Source organism: Xenopus tropicalis, chromosome 10 (assembly GCF_000004195.4).
Source record: "Xenopus tropicalis strain Nigerian chromosome 10, UCB_Xtro_10.0, whole genome shotgun sequence".
Classification (NCBI taxonomy): Eukaryota; Metazoa; Chordata; class Amphibia; order Anura; family Pipidae; genus Xenopus; species Xenopus tropicalis.
The window spans coordinates 28,227,968-28,253,812 of record NC_030686.2 but is presented as its reverse complement, the minus strand read 5'-3'; the positions used below and the strand labels follow the sequence as shown (position 1 = coordinate 28,253,812).

Below are 25,845 nucleotides of genomic sequence, written 5' to 3'. Positions count from 1 at the left end.
GCTAATGACAAGTGGCGGAGGCAATGACAAAGTAGCACCCCTCAATCGTTGCGCCCTAGGCAGCTGCCTCTTTTGCCCACCCCTAGTTCCGGCCCTAATTCTGGATAATAGGTCCTATACCTATACAACAAACTGTACAATTTAAACCCTATATTTATTTAAAAATAGTAAAAATTAGCCCTTTCTTTGTTTAAATATGTTTTACACTGTGTCCCAACTTTTTTGGAAAGGGGCCTGTAAGAAAAATATATAAACCTTTTCCAGAATTGCACCCCTCCCTTCCCACAAAATGGTTGCTCCCCAGGTAGGTTCCTTTAGTTCCAACAGCGTTGCCCTATGCAAACATTACAATTTGCAGCTGAAATAGGGGTAATTAGTAATCACGTGTCTCTCACAGCCCACTCCAAGGAGACTGAAGGATTGCATTAGTAAAGTCAGTATGTGAAGAGCACATTCAGTTCCGACATAGCTGTTATAATTAATAAGTTTCGCGGAAACATTTTCAATTTTCAGGAAATAATATAATCCGCGACTCCCTCACCTGCACCCTGCACTTTGCCAACAACTGGGGTATCCTGCCTAGCGCCCCTTTCCCTGGAGCTGTAATCTTCCCGGACATCACAGTACTGATTCCCAGTGCGCCGCCATATTTACATTATTTCAGCCTATCAGATTCCTGCTCCTTGTAGCTTTAACAGGGCTTACCCGAGAAGCGATGCTTTTATTGGCTGACCATTAGGGGGCGGGGAAAGTGTGCCGATTGGTTGAAAGTCTGACGGTGATTGGTAAGGAAGGGTTCCGGGTGGCGTGACGTCATTGCAGCTGGAAGAGGAGAATGACAATGCTGGAGAGAGTGGCATTCCTTCAGCAGGTATCGGGGCTTCGTTACTGATGTTGTTTCACATGATACATACAAATTGCCTGGAAGATAATATCGCAGTTGAAAATGCTACTTTCACCATAACATGGATTTCCACACTGTCTCAAAGTCGTGTGTGTGTGTGTGTATGTGTGTGTATGTGTGTGTGTGTAAATAGAAGAGTGGCTCAGGGTATAAAATGTAGGGGCTATTGTAATGTAGGATAGCCCTGATTCAGAAACTGCAAATGTTTTTACAGAGTAAGTGGGGGGCACAAATTTAACACAAACACAAAGGGACTAAATCCCTAAATGTCTGAAAATCTCTGCTGTAAATATTGTGCCCCCATGCTATTGAGTATAGGTGATAGGGGTATAATATACAGTATATATACAGTGCAGCCTAGAATTTACATTCAGTCAGTACGGTGTACATTCCAGCAATACATAAAATCCAGTATATCTAGTATAAATAAATTTAAAGCAACTGGACTTGTTTGGTAATCATTGAAGACGTTTCACTACTCATCCGAGCAGCTTCTTCAGTTGAAGAAGCTGCTCGGATGAGTAGTGAAACGTCTTCAATGATTACCAAACAAGTCCAGTTGCTTTAAATATATTTATACTAGATATACCATACCCTGGATGAATGAAAATCTTCATAGACATAAAATCCAGTAGAGATAAAACACAGTTTGCCGGTATGGTACCATGAAAAACAGTGTCGGTTCTAGGAAACTGTAAAATCAGGGTTCCACTGTGCTAACTAATCATAGTGATTGTGAAATGGTTCATGTTCTCAATATGGGTACTCAGGATATGCCAGGATTGGGCACAGTCCCCTTTACCTCCTCTGTTGGTTACTGGTTGTTTTTGTATGTAATCTTGTATGTTCAGTGTATACACCCATATATTGTACAGCACTGCAGAATATGTTGGTTCCTTCTAAATACATGTTAATAATAATTATATCCTGACTAATCTGCAGTAGTAGACACCACCAGAGTGGTGTATTTTGATCTTTTAGGACCTATCTACTATAGGAGATTTTGATCAGGTTTATGGGTCACATTTTATTTGAGCAACAAAATCTTGTCATGCAACACCATGCGATTTGATAGGATCCTACAAAATCTGATCCCCACAGCTGTAATGCAAGTCGGATCAGATAAGGTCCATGGGGTCCATTGTTCATGTGTCAATGTATTTCAATAAAAGAAAAAAGTTGTTGAAACACCATCAGATTTTCTATTGTCGGATACAGATGCAGCATGCAGTGTTCCCTTCAGTTACTACAGGTCAGGGTAGGAGAGGGTGCAGAGTAATGAAGTGGTGAATGGTTCAATTTCCCTTTTGCAGTCAGGATGGAATTGAATTACCCTCTGAGGCTTCATATAGGTTTTTTGCCTTCCTGTGGAACAAAGAACACCTAGGCAGATTATACTGTGACCTATTTCTCAACGTTGTCTTTAGATCAGAACTAATGGGCACACCCTTGTGACACATCAGAGTGTGTCCTGTTTATACGAGATACCTAATTTGTGATTTTGCATTTAATACACAAGAGCATATACTCTATTGCCAAAAGTATCCAGACACTCCATCTAAAATCATGTCCTTACTGCCAAGTTTAAAACTGTCTCCAGAAGCAACAAAAACAAGGCAATTCGTTGTGAGTGTGGAGAATTTATTGGGGCTACACACAAGCCCAACATCACCATGCATCAGTCCAAGCTGTGACTGGAGTAGTGTAAAGGTTGTTCAATTGGATTTGCTGGAGTAAGCAATCACACTTCTCCATTTGACAGACAAGTCTGGACTTTGCAGTCACCAGGAGAACACTACCTACCTCAATGACAACTGTAAACCTTAACCCTACAGTATACAATGACATTGTTGACAATGCGGTGCTTCCTGCTTTGTGGCAACTGTTTGAGGAAGGCTCGTTACTGTTTCTGCACAATAATGCCCCATAATAATAATCCCCCATACACAAAGTGAGGTCTGTATGGGAGTGAAAGGCCTGTACTAGTCTGCACACAAGCTTGACCTCTGTCCATCTGAACAACAGTGGAATGAACTGGGATACTGATTGTCTAACATTTGTGCGCAACCTCACTAATGCTCTTTTGGCTAAATGGAAGTAAATCCCACCAACAGTGTTGCAACATCAAGGCGTCCCAGAAGAGGAGCAAAGAGATGACCAGCAAAGAGAAATCCCATGCACTTGGTTTGGGAAGGAGATGTTGGAAAGTCAGGAATCTGGATAATTTGAGGCACATGATGGATCTTGTTAAATATGTACTTTTAAACTGTGGACAGTAAGATTATCAAAAAATTGTCTATTAATTCCCCCTTTTTTATATGGTCCTGCAGTAAGCCCTTGGTGACTTCTAACCACCTGGCAGATAACATAACTTAGGCTGAAACATGATACATCCGTTAAGTTCAAAATGAAACATTTTTCCCTTTATAGTTCAAACACTTCCTGTAAATCTGTTATAGCACCAATATAGACGCAAGAACCAATACAGTTCATTTAATAAAATGTTTGGGCATTCATTACCTCCTTACTGTTTTACAGTTTCCATTACATGGAATGATAGTTTGTATTTTATGCCAAATTCCACGTAGATTGGTCAAGTCCAAAAAGAAGCCCAAAAATGAAATACTATTATCCTTGCGTTTTTTTAGAAGTAATGTCCAAACATAAACAATAGACCTTGAATTACAACTTACTACAGCATCTTACAGTAGCCTGAGTCCATTGTGCTATAAGTTGTACTTATTGGGCCTTCTGTGTTTTTGTGTCATTGCCTTAGTTGCCCTTCCCCACCCTTAATGTAGAACAAATATGCGGGGAAGGGGCACTTATGTATGGCATTAAAGTGTTTTATATCAGTAAAATAGTGCAATATTGGCAGCTTCTATGACATGCCCTTTCATCTGCAGGGTTCAAAGATAGTTTAAAAACTCCATTGCTCCACTCTCAATATAGACAGCAATATTCTAAAAGAATTGGTAGTTGGTATATATTTTTATTTTTTACTTTTTGTAGTTTTTTTTTAACTCTTTGCTCTATAACCTGAAATATAAATGAGTCATTGATTCCAGCAACCAGAAAGTACATCAATCCCAAGACTACATTTATATTGTTATTAACATTGGTTCTTTCTGTTAAACCCTTTTCCTACTAATTTTCTAGTTTCTCATTTAAACAAATGTGACATATTCATCCAGTTCCCGATAGGTAAAATCATCAAATACTAAGCTTTTATTTACTTCTGTTTACAGCTGCCATTGCTTTTAAAGGGAACCTCTGATGATGACACTCCCTGTCCTGGGTACCTGTATGAGGAATTTGCAAGTATCCTTTTTCATATTACTAGGGCATTCAACTACATTGGCAAAATGTGACCTGCTCCTATAACTCATAGCAACCACTTACAGTGGTGTGAAAAACTATTTGCCCCCTTCCTGATTTCTTATTCTTTTGCATGTTTGTCACACTTAAATGTTTCTGCTCATCAAAAACCGTTAACTATTAGTCAAAGATAACATAATTGAACACAAAATGCAGTTTTTAAATGAAGGTTTATGTTATTAAGGGAGAAAAAAAACTACTAAAGTTATTGCCCCCCTTGTTTAAAAATAACTTAACTGTGGTTTATCAATTTCAATTTTCAATTTCAATATCAATTTCTGTAGTCACCCCCAGGCCTGATTACTGCCACACCTGTTTCAATCAAGAAATCACTTAAATAGGAGCTACCTGACACAGAGAAGTAGACCAAAAGCACCTCAAAAGCTAGACATCATGCCAAGATCCAAAGAAATTGAGGAACAAATGAGAACAAAAGTAATTGAGATCTATCAGTCTGGTAAAGGTTATAAAGCCATTTCTAAAGCTTTGGGACTCCAGCGAACCACATTGAGAGCCATTATCCACAAATGGCAAAAACATGGAACAGTGGTGAACCTTCCCAGGAGTGGCCGGCCGACCAAAATTACCCCAAGAGCGCAGAGACAACTCATCCGAGAGGCCAAAAAGACCCCAGGACAACATCTAAAGAACTGCAGGCCTCACTTGCCTCAATTAAGGTCAGTGTTCACGACTCCACCATAAGAAAGAGACTGGGCAAAAACGGCCTGCATGGCAGATTTCCAAGGCGCAAACCACTTTTAAGCAAAAAGAACATTATGGCTCGTCTCAATTTTGCTAAAAAACATCTCAATGATTGCCAAGACTTTTGGGAAAATACCTTGTGGACCGACGAGGCAAAAGTTGAACTTTTTGGAAGGTGCATGTCCCGTTACATCTGGCGTAAAAGTAACACAGCATTTCAGAAAAAGAACATCATACCAACAGTAAAATATGGTGGCGGTAGTGTGATGGTCTGGGGTTGTTTTGCTGCTTCAGGACCTGGAAGGCTTGCTGTGATAGATGGAACCATGAATTCTACTGTCTACCAAAAAATCCTGAAGGAGAATGTCCGGCCATCTGTTCGTCAACTCAAGCTGAAGCGATCTTGGGTGCTGCAGCAGGACAATGACCCAAAACAAACCAGCAAATCCACCTCTCAATGGCTGAAGAAAAACAAAATGAAGACTTTGGAGTGGCCTAGTCAAAGTCCTGACCTGAATCCTATTGAGATGTAGTGGCATGACCTTAAAAAGGCGGTTCATGCTAGAAAACCCTCAAATAAAGCTGAATTACAACAATTCTGCAAAGATGAGTGGGCCAAAATTCCTCCAGAGCGCTGTAAAAGACTCGTTGCAAGTTATCGCAAACGCTTGATTGCAGTTATTGCTGCTAAGGGTGGCCCAACCAGTTATTAGGTTCAGGGGGCAATTACTTTTTCACACAGGGCCATGTAGGTTTGGATTTTTTTCTCCCTAAATAATAAAAACCCTCATTTAAAAACTGCATTTTGTGTTTACTTGTGTTATCTTTGACTAATAGTTAAATGTGTTTGATGATCAGAAACATTTTGTGTGACAAACATGCAAAAGAATAAGAAATCAGGAAGGGGGCAAATAGTTTTTCACACCACTGTATCTGTTACCAAGCATGTATGTAATGCGGGTCTGGTGACCTTATAAGGATAAACACAAATGTCTTATTGGTTTCCATGGTTTAACAGACTACTTAACTTACAAAGATGTCTGTAAACAAGAATATATTAATAATTGTCATTACATTATTCAGTTAATGAGTTATAAGGAGTATGTATACAATCTGTTTTCTCAAATGGTTATGACCTGGGCTTTTCTGCATAATGGACCTTTTCGTAATTTGGATCACTACACCGTAAGGTTGCTAAAAATCATTAAAATATTAGATAAACTCAATAGGATTGTTTTGCCACTGCAGGCGATTTAGCCTCAAGTACAAGGTACTGTTTTATTATTAAAGTAAATGATCATTACAAAATATTTTAAATAATATGGGCTTCCTGAATAAGGGATCTCCCATAGTCACAGGAGTGTAGTAGCACGAAAAGTTGTGAGCATTTCATGTATGCTTGTTAGGTATGTTTTGGATATGTTTTTAAAATGCTAGAATTGCAATTATCGTGCACCATAATGCTTAGGCTACATGAGTGTTGATTCCAAGGAATATGCACATTACTGTCAAGCCCTTAATATTGTACTGCAGAGATCTCATACGAGTCTGTTGGAAGTTGTCAGTGTCTTCTGGAATATCTGCTGAACCGCCTGCAGACCAGCTCTTGTCATGTAAAACTAAAGGTGAGCTGTAACAGAGTTCAGCATAGATATGACATTTTGTGATATCAGGAATTATCTCAATCTCATACTCATCCATCCCACCAGGTACTGAAAATTCTCCTGTCTCTTTGCTTCCATGGATCTCCACAGTTCATCCAAGACCTCAGACGTAATTCTGCTTTTATCCAGGAGGCTGCAGGTATCACTGATCTAACCATGTATGGAGACAAATCACATGAGAGATACAGATACAGTTGCCTTTGTTAAAGGCATAATACTGTACTATTGAATTTAGTATATCTTACAAAGTTCAGTGCATTGCAGAGAGCCAACAGTGGATGACCACCAGCTCTTAAGAGGTGCTGCTGTCAATTTAAACTTAATGTGTTTACACCAGGCTTGGAAAATGACAGAAATGTCCGTCCTTCTTAGCACCAGTTATGCATTTTATTTAATTGATTTCAGTCTTAATCTCCTTAAAAGCAATTACATACATATTTACAGAAGTAAACTCATGCAGAATAAAAAGAAGTAGTTTGTAAAACAGAAGAAGCTTTGTTGTATGGAGGGAGGAAGTTTTCTGTTGAGGTCATTGGTGATGGGTGGTACATTTTACAACTCAGGTCATTTCACTTTGCAGCAGTTAATGGACCCCCAGACCCTCTTCATGGTATCAGTCTGTACAAGAAAGTTCGAGCCACAGCGCAGGTGAGTGTTTTCTCTATGTTGACTTGTTAGGCTGAAGACACACAGAGCTACTCATAGCAGCTACTTGTGACGGCTACAGAAACAGACAATGCTAATCATTTACTGATAACTGTCTCTACATGTGTTTTAGCAGAGGCAATTCTGAGTATTGTCTATGGCAGGGTATTTTCTGACATTTAGTAGCCATGACAAGTAGCTGCTACTAAGTAGCTCCATGTGTCTTTACCCTTATGTTGTCTCAACACTGGTTTCATTATTGTTTTCACTTTCTCCAGGAAGTTGTGGGCAACTTGTTCGCAGATAGCATTCCCTGTTCCTCACATACAGTGCCAACAAAAGAAAGATCCCAGCCAGGTAACATAATGCCTAATGCTCAATACACCTCACAGGGGATAGTGCACAGAGCTTCAGAGAAATGCTGGGCACGTATTACTCTACAGAGCAGAATGGCATTCAGCTGCTCAAAGCAGTTAAACATTCTGCTCAATTGATATAGGTATTAGCTTGAATAAATGTATTCATTTACCTGACTTTCAAAAAAAAAAATGTCCCTGAAGTTTGGACAAATAATTTAAATACTCTGGTGGTACTCTCTCTAATGGGATTTCTCCAACAGGAATGGGATCTCAGGCTTCCAGTGCTCCAGCTCTACAGGGGTTCGGATATTCACAAGAACAGAAGAATTTGGGTAAGCTCTTCCCCTCCTTAACCAGTGTTTAACTTATCAGGTCATAACTTAGCAAAAATAACCTCTTTAGTTTTGACTTCATATTGAGAGACAAGAAAGTGTAAATTGCCCTAATTAAATGTATCTATAATGGACATCTGGTGTGTGTTTCCTAGTTCTGCTTTGTTAACATTTAAAGAAAATGTAAATCTTTGATTAATGTAAAATTGGTCAGAGTACTTTTCTGAGCACTATTTTTGCAATTTACATATATTTTTCTTGCTGTGTCCCTAGGCGGCATAGGGTATAATAGGCTTAATACACACTTCCCTCTAGGAGGCAGGATGGATATAGAAACTAAGGAAGGTTCTCCTCTCCTGGTATTAACCCTTCCAAAGACTGTTCTTTTCCATCCTGTTTCCTGGAGTTAGGTTGCTAGGGAGTCCTGTTCCATTACATTTTGTTTTACATGTTTATTTTACTTTATGGACATGCTTCAGAACTGCCTCACTGCACCAATTAGCCATACTATAGTGGTGTCTCCTTCTTTTCATAAGCATTATTAATGGGCATATTTCAGCACTGACTTCCTGGTCTCATCAGGCATGCTACAACCCTGCCTCCTCTCCTCACAATGCATTCTACAGTGCTGCTATACCTTCCACTAAGGCATGTTACAGCACTGCCTCTTACCCACTTACCCTTTCAGGGTCTCGGTACTGGTTTTTGGAGGAAGCTCCACGGCATGCTTCATCGCTGCCTCAGCCTGACAGACATCTGGGCAAGTTCTACACATTGGCAAACTGGTGCCAAAACCCCTGCACCCTATGATCTGCAGTATGCTGTCAGAAGAAGCTCAAGTAAAGTGCCTCCTTGCTGCTTCTCCTTGACCACCTCCATACCTGCTTCTTACAACCTGTGTTTCCCCCTTTACTGACCCGGAACGGCTAAGCGGGACTACTGCATTCCCTAGCACTGTGTGCTAGATCTGTGATTTTACTCTCATTTTCTATCTGTCTACTCTCTCCTCACACTAACTTGCCCAGCCTGGCTTCAGATCCCTCAAAGGGCCCGCATAAGGATAAGGATAATCTTCCCAGATCACAGATCCAACACCCTCACTGCCAAAAAGGTCAGCAAAGCGCATAAAAGATAAATATGTCACCCAGGACCACAAAAAGCACAAACTAGCCTCAGACCAGAGTGGGACACAAAAACTACGTCCCCTCCCCCAGCCGTGGACTGGTTTCTGCCCTTCCGGGCTTCCTTCCTGACCATACCAACACTACCCCCTCTCGTGTGGTGTCAGCAATAGAAAAACCTCCTAAGAGGCTGGCAATGCTTCACTCAAGAATCTCGTAATCTGATGCATGTCTCATCATCTGGGGTGGCGTATTTGCAAACAAAACCGTACAGGGCCTGCCCAAGAGGCTCTCCCTTTTTCTCTACCTCATCTGCTGGGAACCACTTCTAAAGGGCCTCCCACTAAAGGTCAAATCAGACAACACCACTGCGAAGGCTTACATCAACCATGTTGATGCAGTACTACGCAGACTTTCCCTGTTCCCAAGCACATCCATTGTCATCACCTCATCCTGGCCCAGATGGGCATGGGTCTTCAAACTACTCAAGCTCTTGATTGCATGTCCATGGCCTCTTTCTTGAAGGCCTGGCCTCCTTCTCCATGGTCCCTGCGAAAACCACCTTCTAGACAGATTATCACCGATGGTGAGGCTCTTAAAAACTCCATCTGGAGAAACAAGGGATTCTCAGAGCAAGTAGCCAACACTTTTCTCCAAGCTCTCAAACAAACCACCTCATCCTCATATCACTGCATATGTTGCACCTATATCTCTTAATATACTAAGAAGTCACTGAACTACACAACATGCAGAATTTCTCTCTTACTTGATTTTCTCAAGGATGGCCTAGAACAGGGCCTACGAGTCAGCTCCATCAAGGAACTAATTGGCTCTTCTTTCTACAGCAGTTGGCCATTCATAGGGGAGCTTCTGCCATGAGCCAAGGTAATAACCTTTCCACAGAAAGCAACGCCCCACAAGTTACCAGGGGTGGCAAAAAGGAGAAGGAAAGGTAAAAATCACTGGGGGTCCCAAATGTTAGGCACCCCCCCAGTGATTGTAATCGCTTACCTTTTACCCTGGGCAAAGACAGAAGGAGCAATAGGAGACACCGCTCGCAGCTACCCCAAGCTGGTGCTGTTTTCTTCTCGCGCCTACACACCAATATTACAGCTAAAAAAATACATTTGTTGGTTCAAGAATAACATTTTAAATGGTAGAGTGAATTATTTGCTATGTAAACAGTGTAATTTAAAAATAAAAAGTATACCATAAAAATCATGACTATCTGTTTAAGAGCAACCCTAGACTCCCCAGATGGCATCAGAACCTTGAAACTCTATATTCACCGCACGGCCACCATTGTGAATTTGGATACCCTCTTTGCTCTCTACAGACCTACAGGGCAGAGCAATAAGGCATCCAAGGCTTCCACTGCCAGGCGAATCAAAGACCTGTTTTATCGAGCAAGAAACGTATTTATCCCTTTCAAGGTATAAGCACATTCTACTGTACAAAAGCACTCAGTCCCTCATGGGTGCATCACAACCAGGCCACTTCAGATCAGATATGTAAAGAAGGCACATGGTCTTCATTGCACACATTTGCTACGTTTTACCAGTTTAATGTTTTTGCTTCAACTGGTGCCTTCTTTGGACACAAAGTTCTCCAGTCGGCTTTCCCTTAACCGGGGTCTGGTTGCCTTGTTGGCGCATTTTGCCTTTTACTTACTTTCTACCAGATTCTAGTTTATTTTCCCTCCCTCTTTGCTGCCTCAGGAAGTGGTGAGAAAATGGGACTTGTTTATACTTACCCATCACAGCAGCACAGGGGTGTTCCTTTCCTTCTCTTTTCATTCTCCTGAACACTGTGCTAATGGGAATTTGGAAGGGTTAATACCAAGAAGAGGAGGCCTTTGGTGGAAAGACTTCCCTAGTTTCTATGTTCATTCTATAGTGCCCTGTGCTGCCGTTATGGGACTTCAAGAAGAGGATTTATCGGTAAATACAAACGAACCATGTTTTTTTTTCTAGTGTTCTAGATAAAAATTCTTACACTGCTCATATAATACATTTGACAAACAGCAGGTTGTTAATTTTGGCTGCTGCTGGAAGTGTTGTATTTTGCCCCAGTCAGCAACTCAAAGCAACCATTCAACAATTTTTATAGGTCTAGTGCCGTTGGAATCATGCAAACATCTGGTTGTTACTTTTTCTTACATTCAGTAAAAACATCCTAAAATGCCATCTTATCCCAGTATTAGCATGTTACAATATCCAAATAGATAATAACCAGTGTGGCCACAAAATTGCTACAATTTTTAGTTAGATTCATAAAATGTATTATTATTCAATAAGTATCCCTATATAAAGAGAAACATTTAGCTGAATAACTGAGTCCTGTATTCTTTCATAATCAGTTAGGCTGAAAATAAGACACACGTCCATCAAGTTCAACCTTAGTGCTTATATATAACCTGCCTAACTGCTAGTTGAAGGCAAAAAAAAACATCTGAAGCCTCTCTTATTTGCTGCAATTTGCTGACCCAAGATGGCAATTGGACCAGTCCCTGGATCAACTTGTACTGAGAGCTATCTCCCATAACCCTGTATTCCCTCACTTGTACTGAGAGCTATCTCCCCTACCCCTGTATTCCCTCACTTGTACTGAGAGCTATCTCCCCTACCCCTGTATTCCCTCACTTGTACTGAGAGCTATCCCCCCTACCCCTGTATTCCCTCACTTGTACTGAGAGCTATCTCCCCTACCCCTGTATTCCCTCACTTGTACTGAGAGCTATCTCCCCTACCCCTGTATTCCCTCACTTGTACTGAGAGCTATCTCCCCTACCCCTGTATTCCCTCACTTGTACTGAGAGCTATCTCCCATAACCCTGTATTCCCTCACTTGTACTGAGAGCTATCTCCCCTACCCCTGTATTCCCTCACTTGTACTGAGAGCTATCTCCCCTACCCCTGTATTCCCTCACTTGTACTGAGAGCTATCTCCCCTACCCCTGTATTCCCTCACTTGTACTGAGAGCTATCTCCCCTACCCCTGTATTCCCTCACTTGTACTGAGAGCTATCTCCCATAACCCTGTATTCCCTCACTTGTACTGAGAGCTATCTCCCCTACCCCTGTATTCCCTCACTTGTACTGAGAGCTATCTCCCCTACCCCTGTATTCCCTCACTTGTACTGAGAGCTATCTCCCCTACCCCTGTATTCCCTCACTAGTACTGAGAGCTATCTCCCATAACCCTGTATTCCCTCACTTGTACTGAGAGCTATCTCCCCTACCCCTGTATTCCCTCACTTGTACTGAGAGCTATCCCCCCTACCCCTGTATTCCCTCACTTGTACTGAGAGCTATCTCCCATAACCCTGTATTCCCTCACTTGTACTGAGAGCTATCTCCCATAACCCTTTATTCCCTCACTTGTACTGAGAGCTATCTCCCCTACCCCTGTATTCCCTCACTTGTACTGAGAGCTATCCCCCCTACCCCTGTATTCCCTCACTTGTACTGAGTGCTATCTCCCATAACCCTTTATTCCCTCACTTGTACTGAGAGCTATCTCCCATAACCCTGTATTCCCTCACTTGTACTGAGAGCTATCTCCCCTACCCCTGTATTCCCTCACTTGTACTGAGAGCTATCTCCCCTACCCCTGTATTCCCTCACTTGTACTGAGAGCTATCTCCCATAACCCTGTATTCCCTCACTTGCTAAAAAACCATCCAACCCCTTCTTGTACCTATCTAATGTATCAGCCAGCACGACTGGTTTAGGGATGGAATTCCACAAAAATGACAGAAAAATTAATGGATATATGTCACCTTAGGGTTCTGCAAAAATCAACAAATACCTGTGTGTATTTGGCAAAGCTGTGAAACAGTCAGCAGGGATAGGGGTCTCTGCACAGGAAAGTATCTGCAGCCTGAATGGGGAAATGTGTGAGTAACGGAGCGCTAAGAGGATGGAGGCAGGAGCGCTGTGAGGGGAGGGATTTAGTGAAACGATGTCTGCTGGTTGCACTCGGTTAGTCTGAGGTAACTGCCTGGGGTAACTCTGCCTGGGGTAAGTTAAAAAAAAAAAAAAAAGTTTCCAATTATATAGGCACCCAAGGGACGTTTGTACAGTCCCATCATGGCCGCCAGAACCAGAAGCTCCCAGTTCAGGTGGCATAATACTCGCTAGGACCATTTGCTGGCATGTGTACATTCACTGGAACCAGTAGCTCTCTCCCAGTTTGGGAGGCATAGCGCTCGTTAGTAGCATTTTCTGCCACAAACAGTATGGTTTCCCCCAACCAGAGTGGGTGCTCTATTAGCCCTACACCTCTAGTGGGGGAACAATTTAGCAATCATACGGCTGCGATACATGCCCTTTAAAGGGATAAAATACTGCACTTTTTGATGAGCTGATTTAGTTCTTATGTAGAAAATTTACATAAATACTGTGAGAACTTTCAGGAATAAATGTAGTGTTAAAGCACCTTTTAAACATAAGCCCAACTGAATGGGGGGAATTCACATAAGTGCTGATATTGAGACAAAATAAAAGGTGATAGATTTGTCGGATTTTCCACCTAATTCACAAACCCCTATCTCCACTTTTGTGAATTTGTCTTTTAAACAGACAGTTTTTAGATTTTGTCATTTTGCCGACAATTTTCTTTATGAATTTGCCTTCGGCTCTTAGTAAATCTGTCGGTGCCATCAAACCCAGTCCCACAGCTACAGGAGCCTTGGGATAAGGATTTTACCAGCAGGATTTTGCATTTCATTTGCCATTTCTCAGTTCACTTTGGGGCATTTCCTGAGGGGTAATTTTAGTTTGCCCAGGGAAACTATACATCATTTTTTTTCAGGACAAGTTGGGCTTTCTAATGTTTTCTATATTTCTGTGTAATTCCACTTTTGTAACAAGATTTAAGGATCTAAAAACCTTCTTCTCTATCCCCTACTCATTACTGGGCAGCAGTAATCTGGCCCACACGCCAACATGCCCGGCGAAAAGAGGTCCAACAGGACTAGGGCCCATTGGGTTTTTATCCAATGCCCTGTTGGGGGCCAGTCCAACCTTGTACCCCAGTATCCTAGTGAGCCGTATAATAGTGCCCAGCTGGTATGTAATACAGGTGATATCCTGTGAGCGCTACCTGTTATCCCCTGCTGGTATATGGTACAGGAGATTCACCCTACTTCTATGCATTATCAGGAACTCTTCAGCCAGTATATAGTTCAGCAGGGGGTATGCTAACCATTTAGCTGTTTTGTCTAGACAACCGCCCCAGTATTATGTTGCAGACTACACTGATTCCCAATGCTACTTACTATAGCAATTACATTTACAAATAACTTTTAAAGCATTAATAATTTTTAATAAATTCACATTGGAAAGTTGCTTGGAATTAGGCAAAAACGTTTTGTTTCGGGGTTGACACGTACTTTAAAAAGGAAGTCTTCTAATATATTTGCAGAGTGCCACCTTGGATTATTAGCATGGCCATGTCTTCCCTCCCCCAGTTATACTATACTACACTAGCTCATACTATGCTAATTATAAAAAATGCTTTATTCTTTTTGCATGATGGCACATGGAAAACTGAGCAGCATTTTCACCCAGAGATCTCAATATGACCCTTAAGCTAACTACATTATTAAGCATCTTTTGTAACCTTAAAGTTACAAGACATTGAGGCTCAATTATCAACTTTCTCAGAGAATGTTGATAAATGGAGGATTCATCCCCCTAGTTATATAGGTGTTGGTGCAAGGGGCAGGCTTTAACCCTGAATGTTTCATTCAGTCGGTTAGGATAGGCCAACCGCCAATATGACGCTGACAAGAGGACGAAAGAAACATCCTACAAGCGGGAGGAGCAAGCGTAGCCTAGTGGTCAAGACACCCGCCTTAAGCCAGCCAGCCAGTAGTTCTAATCCCCCCATAGCTAGAAATATGCCTCACCGCAGGTTACGCCCTTGTGACCCCTGGACAGAAGTCACTTAACCTCCCTATGTCCTGGTGACCGCTTGGCCCAGAAATGGGCCGCTGCGGTTGTCGTTATGACTTTTTCAATGGCTACATTTACATTTCCCCCAAATCCTCTTTTTTGTGTTTTCAAGGGCAGCTCACGATTTATGATACAGGTATCCTGAATGTTATCCAGAATGCTTGGGACCTGGAGTTTTCCGGATAAGGGGTCTTTCTGTAATTTGGATCTCCATACCTTAAGTCAACTAAAAATAATTTAAACATTAATGAAACCCAATAGGATTATTTCGCCTACAATATGGACCAATGATATCTTAGTTGGGATCAAGTACAAACTCACTGTTCCACTGATACAGAGAAAAAGGGAATTGTTATTTACTTATAATGGAGTCCATGGGAGATGGCATATGTGCTTTGTTTTTGTAAAATAAAGTCCCCTTTTCTCTCAGGTACCTCTAGGGATGCCTTTCTTAGCGGCATACAGCGTGCAGCGGTAGTCGTGACTCATTCTGTGCTGCCTGGCGCAGGATCATCGCAGGCACATGTATGTGAGCAAGCAGATGATGCATATAAGCCAGTGGCCATACCTTCCACTGATAGACGCCCACTGCCAGGAAAGTCTCTGTCTTCAAGTGCTCACAGAGGTACGTTCTACCCATTTCACCAACCTTAGCTCGGGACCTGGGGTTTTCCAGATAAGGGGTCTTTCCATAATTTGGATCTCCTACCTAAAGTCTGCTAAAAACATTATTTAAACAGTAATTAAACCCAATAGAATTATTTTGCCCCCAATAAGGATTAATTATATCTTTGTTGGGATCAATTACAAGGTACTGTTTTATTATTACAGAGAAAAAGGAAATCATTATTAAAAATGTGAATCATTTGATTAAAATGGAGTCTATGGGAGATGGCCTTTATGTAATTCAGAACTTTCTGGATAATGGGTTTCCGGATAAGGGGTTTGATACCTGTAGAAAAGTACCTTGTCACAGTATCTTTTTTTATCTAGTACAGCTCTATGGAAAATTCTTGGTGATGTATAAATAGTAATAATTAGGAGTAAGGCAGGCTAGGTGAGTCATTGCATTATTTCTAGGTCACCTTTACTTTACCCCCTTGATCAGGCCCGGATTTGTGGGGAATGGGGGCGGCCTCGGGGTGCCCCGGTGACAAATCCGGTGCTGCTCTTGATGGCCTGCATAAGCTTCACAGAGGCACAGCTTTACTTTTTATCTTAAGTATTTTAAATATACAGGTATGGGACCCGTTATCCATTTTGGAGAAAGTTACAAATTACAGGAAGGCCAACTCTCATTAATGTTTAAATTATTTTTTAGTTGACTTTTTAATAGAAAATTATAGAAAACCCCAGGTCCTGAGCATTCTGGATAATAGGTCCCATACCTGTACTAAAATCTCTGCCATAGCATATACCATATTGTACAGATGCATGTCAAATGGGATTATGTTACGCTGGTCAATAGTTGGAACCACCAGAGCAGTGAATAGCAAAGGGACAGACAGATACTGCTTTTAATAGCAAATTTTGTCTCACTATTAACAGCTGGCTGTCACCGCACAGGCATACCTGGGGGTGGCTGGGATGAAAGTGACAGTGGAAACAGTTCCCAGGAATCTCCCCATGACAAGTCTCCCCACAGTCGTTCATCTGATGTTGGTAGTAAATCAGGCAGTGATGGACACTCTCGGAGCAGCCAACGAGAGAGTTTGGACATTACAGACAGGTAAATACAGTGGTGACTTGGCCTTCAAGAGAAGTGGCAGGCTACATCTCCTGCAAGGAATAAGCTATTAGGCCAATAACATAATAATTATTTGTAGATTATGTTTTATTTGTAAAATAACCAGCATATACCAATGCACAGAGCTTTCCTTACCTCACAGGTATATTCACTTGCACAGAGCTTTCCTTACCTCACAGGTATATTCACTTGCACAGAGCTTTCCTTACCTCACAGGTATAGTCACTTGCACAGAGCTTTCCTTACCTCACAGGTATATTCACTTGCACAGAGCTTTCCTTACCTCACAGGTATATTCACTTGCACAGAGCTTTCCTTACCTCACCGTTATATCCACTTGCACAGAGCTTTCCTTACCTCACCGTTATATCCACTTGCACAGAGCTTCCCAAGTGTCACAAGTTAATTTATATTCACAGAGATTTTCCACAGATAATGCCAGATGTACAAAAGAACAGGGTGCCCTTTCTTGCCAAGAAACCACCCAGCATTACAGAAAAAATGCTACATTAAATCTTTTTAATGCACTTAGTACATTCATACGTTAAATTAAAACATTTGCTTTGCTGTGGACCTCACTGGGACCATAATGTGTGTCATTTGCTCCCTTCAGAGGACACCGATTATCCGGTATGTCTATTGAATGCCTAATGTGTGCTTGTATTGTGACATTTTAGGGTGGAATCCACTCAATTGAGTGACTGTCAGCAAGAGGCAAGATTGGTCCAGGAAGTAACTCAGGGGAAAAGAGTTTTTCTCACTCAGGAGGAAAGTCAGCAGTTTGTGAGAGGGTGAGTATAAATATAATTTAAACAAAAGAGAAGAAAAGGCTCAAAGAGCCAAGCCTGCTTAATTTCTCCAAAATCAACAAATGAACAGGTAACCATTAAACAAGTAGACATACGAAAAGGAATAGATTAAATAAGTATAGATAAGTCAATCTGCAGGATTAATCTGCCTATGATTAAGTGCACTAACGCACGAAACGCGTCAGGCACCTGTTTGTTTTTAATGTGATGAAATAAAGACCAATTTTTAGCAGACCTTGGAAGTCCGGAGTGCTTGATGTCCTACTTCAACTATGAGTATAAATATAAGTGTAGATGCAAAATGTACATGGTCAACCGGGCCTTCTGGTGTCTACTATTTTATATTTTTAATTCTCATATGCAATTTTCATTTTCTCCTCAGCATACATCTGTTTTATTCCAGGGATTTGGAAAACTATTACTAATATATGAGACTATTGAAATGTAAAAGATACCTGAAACATTCTAAGGCTAATGTCCTACGGAGCGAGTTAGTCACCCGCAATAGATCCCTGCTACCACGGGTGACTAACCGCTCTGAAATGCTTTTCCACTGGCAACAATAGGAGTCGCTGGTGGAAAGGCCTACACATCGCTTTGGCTTTTTCAGTCATGCAAAGTTGCCTGCAGGAGGAAACTTCACGCGACTTTGGAATGCCTTAGAGATATGCACTGTATGTACCATTTCTCAGAACAATTCAATAGACCAGGACTGTCCAACTGGAGGCCCTTGGGCCGGATGTGGCCCTCCATTCTGTTTAGAGACTCAATGGACACTATATGACATCATCATTTTAACTTAATCTGGCCCTCTAGCATGCTATATTCAATATAATTGCCCCCTACATGTAATAAGTTGGACAACACTGTAATAGACATGTATGATCATCTGTGTACTCTGAAGAGAAAAAATGATACACTTTTTGGTCCCAGTGAGTGAGCAAAGCCACTCGGAGCTGAGGACAAAGGCCGACAGAATACCCCAATTAATATTATTCTCTCCTACCCCCAGACAGGGTATTGCAATGTCAGGGCCCCCTCTACTTCAGACATTCCTATCTACATATACAAAAGGGAAAATACATAGAAGATGAGCTCAAAACCAGGAATAGTAAAGCATATGTATTAACAATATTTTATACTCTAAAAAATCCTTAGAAGCACAAGCACTAAGCATCCAGCTTCACTTTTGTTTTTGTTTCTAACACTGCTTTGTATTGTATCGGCTTCTGAATAGCTTTAGCAATACTGTAGGCTGTGACATTTTAGTGACTAACACTTGTATAACTTGTACAGGAAACTGGACTCTGCAGTAGTAATAATGGTGGGAAGGCTGAAAAGAATAGTATGCTACACATATGCAGATTCTGATGGACTTGGGGAGCACCCTGACCAGACCAAAAGAGCCATAAAATAAAATGAAAGACTTTATCCCTTGTACAGGTGGTCGTACACGGGCCGATAAAATCTGCCAAAGGTTTAAGTCGGCAACTTATCGGCCCATGTATGGGGCCATCAGACAGGCTAATATCTAGTTTATCAGTCAGATGTAAAAATCCCATTAGGGTGAACAGCACATTGGCATGTTGATGCGGTCCTTGTTCCGACAGCCTGCATCCAATCAATGTGATCCAATTGCTGAACGGTCAGATCAATCTGATATTGCCTGCCACAGGTGGGCATATAGGGTAGTGGATCTTTCCATGTATAGCTAACTCAGATATTCAGTTGGATTTATTTTTTCCTGCTATGGAAAGTGCCATTTTTGGCCTTGTTCGACCTTGCCCGCAATCACTTCATACCTTAAATCCCTATTGGCTTCTTATAATTCCTCTAGAACAAATAGGTGAAGTAATGTGTCTGTGCTTATCGATGCTTGTTGTCTTCTGTTAGGCTTTGTGTCTTACATGATTACAATCTCTGTTCCAGATGTTCCCTGTTGAATTGTGAAGTGGTGTTTGAGATGTTAAACTGCTCACTAATGGATGACAACAACTGCGTCAAATTGGTATGTCTTTGACCACGTGGGCTTCTCACTCACTTCTCCATGTCTTGCTGCAGCCAGTGTTCACTCTAAGCGAAGTTGTAACAAAAGGGGGCGCAACAGCTGTGGAATCCACAATTTGTTCACAAGTAATTCTGTTCTTTCTTGAATCCATCTACTGGAGCTCACCATGTTAAAAACAATGCATGAGGCCTTTTGGCCTCCAATATACTCCCTTCTGGCTACGAGAAGTAATACTGGGATGATGAGATGAGTTTCCCCCTCAACCACCTAAACCTAATCCCAATAGGTCCAACTACAGATCGGAACTCAGCCAAAGTAACTGCACCTGCCCCATATACTACATGCCACAGTGTTTCTGTTAAGGCTCCCCTCATAGACTTTGTTATACTTACCTGTGTTTTCCTTCTTTTTCCTATACTCTTATATAAGTTGTAAAAAAAAACTTGTTCTTATCTGTTTCTTTGACTGCAATTGATACCAATTTGAAACTTGGACATTGTCAGTGACATTTCATGTACCACAGAGAAAGGAGATTAATATGCTGTGATACAGTATATTTCCAATCTTTCCTTTTAAAGGAGAACTAAATACTAAAAATGAATATGGATAGAAATGTCATATTTTATATACTGAACAAGCTTAAAAGGTCCACATCTCTATAGTAGTAATAAACCAGTCCTTTAAAGTTGTCACAGGGGGTCACAATACGGAAATCTCTTAGAAGTGTCTGTGGCACTCACATGCTCAGTGGGCTCTGGGCAGCTGTTGAAAAGCTAAGCTTAGGGATTGTCACAAAATATCAAGAAGAAAATTGGGTTTGTCTGTCATAAAGGTTGGAGTTGCACTGGTTCAGAGCTGCCAAGTACTAATTATCTGTATTATTTCCTGATCAGCTTTATATTGTGACATTTATATTCTATATAAACAGTATATTGTGAGTCACTCCCTAAGCTCAGGTAAGTGCCAGCAGCACAGCGCATGTGCAGTGAATCAGCAGAAAAGAAGATGGGGAGCTACTGGGGCATCTTTGGAGGCACAGATATTCCCTGCTAAAGGGCTGTGGGTGCCTTGGGCTGGTACAGAAGCCCAAAACATAATGTACAACATTTCTACCCTACTTCTTTAGTTAGGCTTTAGTTCTTCTTTTAATATTATGTGGCTTATTACAGTATTTGCCCCCATCCAAGCTTCTGGAGAAGGCTGATTCACTAGCTCTACTAATACAAATGCAGAATGCATGAGTATTACAGATTATATATAGCCAGTTCTTAACAGTGTTTTCTACTTGCAGCGCTCCATGTGTGCAGTATCCTCCCTCATGGCCTCTGACCTCCTCTCACATGAACACATGCTAGCTGTTGTGAGGAAAAACTTGCAAAAATTAAGAGAAGGACCTCCAGGACCAGTGAAGAACAAGGCCACCAAGGTGAGGAGATAGCATGCTGTTGCCTTATTTGGTGACACTGTTGATGATTTCCCTTTTATATAGAAAAAAAAAATAATGGCAAATAATATATCAGTAGGGGACACAGGGTAAATTAGTGCTGGATGTGTTGTGCCAAGACAGATTACCTCTGCTGGCAGTAAAATAGCGACCATTCCATCCAAAGCTATTCTGCAGGTAGATGTATAAATTATGCTTGCATGCTTCATTGGAACAGTTTACCATGAACCTCTCGTCTGACAGTTGCCATCTGTACACTGACCACCTGTCCATAATATTCCTTTAGACATTACAAGATACACTTCATATGTTTAAGTTCATTTAAAGGAGAAGGAAAGTCATTTTGGCATTTTACTACCAATATATTTGCCACCTAGAACACTATATATATTCTGCAAATAGCTTTGCCTTACCTGAGTAAAGAGCCCTAGAAGCTCTCTACGTTTGTTTAAGATTGCAGCTGCCATTTTAGCTTGGTCCTCATAGCTTCCTGCTGTAGCTCTTGCCCTTATAGCTCAGATTACACATTTCTAAGGGTGGGGGGAGTGAGTTTTATGAATTCTTATGGGAGGGGGGAACAGGAGAGGAGAGAGCTACGCAGACTCTGGACCTGGGAATTAAGGATTTTTCTGAGAGAGGAAGTCTGATACAGAAAAACATACATGGCTGTATTTACATAGACCTTTCTGATAAAGATTAATTAGTTTTTACCTTTCCTTCTTCTTTAATACCTGTTTATAATGCAGAGTTCCAATATAACAAAACTTGATTTTTTGGTTAGATTCTGCTTCAGTTTCAAGCACTTACTCAGAATGTTTCTGAAAGAGGATCTTCGCACCATGGGACTGTGGCTTCTCCCAACACACGATGCCCCTTGGATGTACTCACCGATTTTATTCCTCATTCTGTGGGGGGTGGTTTACTGACACCACTAAGTGTACCCTCATCACCTACTTTAAATGTCCAGAACACTGTCTGTTCTCTACCGAATGGGGCTGAAAACCAGAAAGATCACAATGGGAGCTCTGAGAAAAGTGATCCAGTTGAAAAAACAAGGGAGCTAGAATGTGAGGAGACTGGTAATCACAAAAGCACAAGCATACACGTGTCTCTGTTTGAAGGCATGGAACTGGTAGGACCAATACGATGCAGTCACAATGAAGCTACCGGATCACAAGAACTTCCTGTTGAACTTGTAAAAGAAGAACCATCTAAGCCGACCCTGCCCTCTGTGTTTTCATTTCTAAACACTTGATGCAACTTGTGACCTTCACCAGGTGGGCTTGCCCCAAGCACTGACAGAGACTGACTGACAAGCATGAGAGCAAGAGAATACAGAATGTTTTCTGTGTAAATAAATATCTTCATCGGGAGTTGCACAAAGACAAAAATCAAGTCATGTGATCAATTAAAAGACCTGTAATGGCATTTTTTTATATGTAGGCCCTTGGCACAGGACATATTATCCACCAGAAGAAGTGTCTGAATATGGCCGGCAAGTGTCTCTTACTAGAATAGAATTGCATTCATTTAAATGACAGGTTGCAAGCCATTTTTTAGGGGCTTTTTCCCAGTGGAGAATATGCACAATGTGCCATGGGACTTAAAGGAACAGTGACACTAAAAAGTTATAGGTGAAAAAATTCACTCTCCTCCAATAACACTTCTATTCTGGGCAAAGTTAATTATCTTTAATGTTTTATACATAAATAATGCGATAATCCTGTGTTTTTAAAAGGGCTATGTGGCAACATGCACTTCCGTGCGCGCTCCAATCTCCTGCTAGCCGACATTATTTTTGAAACCGGAACGCAGTTGTTCCAGCTTCTAAGAGAATTATCAACCTGCTCTGTTCCACCTTTGCGTCAGTGTGATTTATTTCACTAAAAATTTGGAGCAGTGAAGGAAGGAGGATGAGCGTGCTGACTTGTTGGGGTCTTCTCTGGCTGGCCTGGCTGCTGCCTTTACTATTCGCTGCTCTTGGGTTCACAGCCCACGGGGAGATTAGTTGCCCACAATTAATCTCATTTACCGCAAGCGACTAATCTCCTTAAAAGGCATAAGTTGCGCTTAGTTTTCCAAAGTTGCACGAAGTTGCCTTCAGGAGGAATATCAGGGAATTTAGTTGCCCTTGGTAGCGGAGACTTAACCGCAGGCGACTAATCTCCCCATAGGACATAGGTCTTATGACACTGAGGAAATAATACTAGCCATACACCCTGTCTCCCCAAACTTCAATGTGGCATGAATTCAAATAAGAAGGGAGAACATGGCAGGCTGAAAATCCTCAGTGAACCCGGAGCAGCTAACTTTCTGTTTTATAAAGAAAGTCGGCTAGCATAAGATTGGAGCCCGCAAGTAAGTGCATGTCGCCACATTAACCTTTTTAAAACACGGTACACAGCCGGAAGATGCATTTTATCACATGATTTAAGTATAACTTTAAAGATATTTAACTTTGTCCTGGATGGAAGTGTTAGTGGAGGGGAGTAGAATGGATTTTTGACTTTTAGTGTTACTGTTTCTTTAAAGTTTGCTTATGTACATCCAGTACTTGCAAGTAAACTAGTTTGCAAGAGAAAAGTTTTCATTCTATGGTCCTGTGGTAATCCATGAATGTCATTAGACCCCTGTATATCTCCTATTGTATTCTACATACTGTATCTATTATCTGTTATGTAAATGTGGGCTCTAAAAGCCCAGTTTTGACTTGAAAATCCCAGCAGCATATTTATATAAACTATACTGAAGCCTCTGAAGCAAACACAGTTTGTTCCAGTGCAAGGTAATAGTAAATTGTATTTAATTTGTGTATATGTTATCTTTGATGTTACTGGCCCTTCAGCATGAATGACTGGATTGCTTGGAAATCAGGCCACCTTGTCTGTGATTTGCTATAACACACTAAAGAAATGGGTGAAATAACCAACGCATATCACAAAACATAACTCAGGTTCTGTCAGTAGGTGGAACCCTTTATATTTACATTTGCTAATGCTAAAACAATAACACTGATCTAAAGTATTATCTACTGTACAGCGCTGCATACATAAGTAGCACTTTATAAATAAAGATATACATACATTTGCAACCATTGTCTTTTAAGGGCAATGACACATGGTGCCACTTGTAGCAGCTACAAATGCCAGAAAATACTCTGCCATAGACAATACTGAGAATAGTCTCTGCTAAAACACACGTAGAGACAACTATCAGTATTGTCTATTTTGTAGCTGGCTACAGGTAGCTCCGTGTCAATGCCCTTACAGTTGTATTGCAACCCCCATTTGTTGGATGAGCAGATCTCAAGGGAACTGGGAATCCTAACACTTTTAGGGCTCTGGCACACGTGGAGATTAGTCGCCCGCGAACAGGGAGTTTTGTCGCGGGCAACTAATCTCCCCGTGTGCCAGAGCCCTTAGGTCAGATGTTTACAAATCCTCTAAGTGATGTTTAGGCAGTTGATCCCATGCAAGTGAATCTACTTGTCCACACTACTCTCTGTATGGCCAGCTAAAGAGTTGCTACTGCCAAATTGCCTATTCTTTTGAAATGTTAAGGTGCAATTCTGTTTAGGTTTAAAATGATTCACATCTATGTATTTGTAAATGTTTCAGCAATAATATACTACAAAAGTATTAATAGAAGTAAAAAGTACAAGTGTATAGATATTATTTTTAATAGTAATGAATTTTTACAGTGCTCCCTTTTGGTTTTGGCCTATTATTTCCCACTGAGTTGCTGTAAAATGCCAAGTAACTTACTAGTCAGAATACTTCTCACATGTATTATTAATGGTGGTTGGTGCAAAATAAACGTACTACATTTGAGGGTTTAGCTTATTGCTGTTGAGTAGGAACTGGATTTGGACATTCTTTATGCTCTAAAAGCAACACCAGCCTATATGTCATGCAAATCTGGCCTTTAAGAAAAACTCTCACACTTGTGCCAGTGCAACAGTACCGACCTGCTCTTTGGTTTCTACAAATCTATATTATAAAGTTTGTCTTTATCATTTTAAAGGAACAGTAACGCATAAAAGCAATTATTTTAAACTGATATACCCAGTACATATCTGGCCTAAGGCACCCAAGCTGTGTGACAGCTGCTCTGCAGAGTTCCAGAGCGATCCCCACCCAGTATCTTTTCTAGCATTTCCATTAGTTTAAATGAGAAGCAAGTGCTGGCAGGCAATCAGAGTTCTGCCTGAGAACACTATAATCATAGTTTGTGTACTATATCCATATACAGACGGAAAGAATCCCTTGTTTTATAGTAGGGTATGTATTCCCTATAATATGATCCTGCTGTATATTTACACAAATGATACAAAAATTGAAATAAATAAATATATATAGTATTAACCCTAAGCCACTCCAACCGTATCCACAGTTAATTATATCAAGTACAGTGAAACCTCAATTTACATCCCCTGATTTTAAGTTTTCCTGCATTTTACACTATTGTTTTGTGGTCCTACTAATATATAACACACAATAAACTTCCCTGGTTTTATATTTTCACGGATTTTGCACCATTTTTTTTCTGGTCTCCTGAAAAAACTTGGGGGTTCTACTGTATGTCACAGCATATATTTGTCTTTCTGACTAACAACTGATCTTGTCAGCATTGCATGGAGGCTTTCTCCGGATAATAGTCAAAAGTTATTGGCCTGTGAATGACTTACTGGTGAACGTTTCTGGATGAAAAGCTCTCACTCCTGCAATTTTACCATCTTCCCATTCAAGTCAGTGGAAGCCCTATGAAAAGTG

General features: G+C 41.0%; 1 protein-coding gene across 3 annotated transcripts; it reads left to right on the top strand.

The window, feature by feature from the left end:
* The first annotated feature begins 516 nt into the window (after nt 1-516).
* tepsin (TEPSIN, adaptor related protein complex 4 accessory protein) lies at nt 517-24,153 on the top strand. Of its 3 annotated transcripts, none has more exons than XM_018097879.2 (13): nt 517-871; nt 4,153-4,225; nt 6,518-6,609; nt 6,694-6,787; nt 7,229-7,296; nt 7,572-7,650; nt 7,913-7,984; nt 15,496-15,690; nt 16,632-16,794; nt 17,490-17,603; nt 19,551-19,629; nt 20,921-21,055; nt 21,855-24,153. In XM_018097879.2, the coding sequence occupies exons 1-13, from the start codon at nt 836-838 to the stop codon at nt 22,326-22,328; spliced, it is 1,674 nt and encodes a 557-aa protein (XP_017953368.2). In that variant the 5' UTR covers nt 517-835; the 3' UTR covers nt 22,329-24,153. The 3 variants fall into 3 exon arrangements, with proteins under 3 accessions (XP_017953368.2, XP_002940139.3, XP_031750313.1); XM_002940093.5 differs by having other exon boundaries at nt 16,614-16,794; XM_031894453.1 differs by lacking the exon at nt 15,496-15,690 and having other exon boundaries at nt 16,614-16,794.
* Nucleotides 24,154-25,845: the final 1,692 nt, after the last annotated feature.